Consider the following 1,684-nt stretch of genomic DNA (forward strand, 5'->3'; position numbering starts at 1 on the left):
GCCCCGGGAGGCGGCGGCCTGGGCGCCGTACCGGGGCTCGCCCGAGTTCAGCCGCTTCGTGCAGTTCAAGTGGCTCGAGAGCCAGGCCGTCAACGCCGACGCCTTCGCCGAGTTCCGCGTGCTGGGCAAGGGCGGCTTCGGCGAGGTGTGCGCCTGCCAGCGCCGCGCCACCGGCAAGATGTACGCCAACAAACGCCTCAACAAGAAACGCCTCAAGAAGCGCAAGGGATACGAGGTGGGTGGACCCAAGGGTGGCCCTTTGTCCCCAAGGGTGTCCCCAAGGGTGGCCTCAGTGGTGGCCCCAATGGTGGCACCAATGGTGGCTCTAAGGGTGGCACCAAGAACGGCCCTTTGTCCCCAAGGGTGGCACTAAGGGTGTCCCCAATGGTGGCCCCAAGGGTGGCCCCAGGGGTGGCCCCAAGGGTGGTCCCAAGATTACCCTAATGGTGACCCCAATGGCGGCCCCAAGGGTGGCCCTTTGTCCCTTCTGTGCCCATGGGTGTCCCTCAGAACCCTCAGATGTTCCTCTGCCCTCAAATTCACCCCTCAGTCCTCTCAGTGGTCACTCTGACCCCACTCAGTCCACTTGGATGACCCTCTGTCCCTAAATCCGTCCTTCTGTCCCCAAATCTATCCCTTTGTCCCCACATCTGTCCCTCTGTCCTCTTGGATGTCCTCTCAGTCCCTGTCCCTTGGCATGTCCCTGTCCCTGTTCCTCTCTATCCTGTGTCCATGGTGGTGCCATCCCATGTCCCCAGTGTGTCCCCATGTGTCCCCACGTGTCCCCAACATGTCCCCACGTGTCCCCACGTGTCCCCAGGCGGCGCTGGTGGAGAAGCGGATCCTGGCGCGCGTCCACAGCCGCTTCATCGTGTCCCTGGCCTGCGCCTTCCAGACCAAGACCGACCTCTGCCTCGTCATGACCATCATGAACGGCGGCGACCTGCGGTACGCGGCTGCGGTGGCCTCGGGGGACAGCAGGGTGGCCTCGGGGTGGCCTCGGGGTGGCTTTGGATTGGCCTTGGTGTGACCCTGGTGTGATCTTGATGTGACTCTGGTGTGGCCTTGGAGGGGCCTTGGCATGGTCTGGCATGGCCTTGGTGTGACCCTGGTGTGACCTTGGTGTGACCCTGGTGTGACCCTGGTGTGACCCTGACATGACCTTGGCATGGCTTTGGCATCACCTTGGTGTAACCCTGATGTGACCTTGGGACTGTGCTGGTGCCACACACATTGATCGTGTCCCCACCGTGTCCCCGCCATGTCCCCAGTGTCCCTGATGTCCCTGATGTCCCCAGTGTCCCTGATGACCCCAATATCCCTGATGTCCCCAGTGTCCCCCAAATGTCCCCAATGTCCCCAGTGTCCCCAGTGTCCCCAGGTACTGCATACACAACATGGATGAGGAGAACCTGGAGTTTCCAAAGCTGTGTGCATTGAGCATGTCCCTGTTGTCCCCATGGTGTCCCTGTGGTGTCCCCAATGTCCCCCCGCTGTCCCCAGGTACCACATCTACAACGTGGACGAGGAGAACCCGGGCTTCGCGGAGCCGCGCGCCGTTTTCTACACGGCGCAGATCCTGCTGGGGCTGGAGCACCTGCACCAGCACCGCATCGTCTACCGCGACCTCAAACCCGAGAACGTCCTGCTGGACGATGCCGGTGGGGACATGGGGGGGGTTGGG

At 62.6% G+C, this 1,684-nt stretch overlaps 1 protein-coding gene across 1 annotated transcript in view; it reads left to right on the plus strand.

Moving 5' to 3' along the window:
- Positions 1-163: 163 nt before the first annotated feature.
- The window catches only part of GRK1 (G protein-coupled receptor kinase 1), a 4,362-nt gene continuing 2,841 nt past the window's right edge, over positions 164-1,684 (plus strand). Inside the window, exons 1-3 of the mRNA XM_031065518.1 lie at positions 164-235; positions 821-948; positions 1,504-1,661. Coding sequence (XP_030921378.1) covers positions 179-235; positions 821-948; positions 1,504-1,661 — 343 coding nt within the window. The 5' untranslated portion in view covers positions 164-178. The remainder of the gene's footprint in view (positions 236-820; positions 949-1,503; positions 1,662-1,684) is intronic.

This window comes from Geospiza fortis, unplaced genomic scaffold (genome assembly GCF_000277835.1).
Source record: "Geospiza fortis unplaced genomic scaffold, GeoFor_1.0 scaffold973, whole genome shotgun sequence".
Lineage (NCBI taxonomy): Eukaryota > Metazoa > Chordata > Aves > Passeriformes > Thraupidae > Geospiza > Geospiza fortis.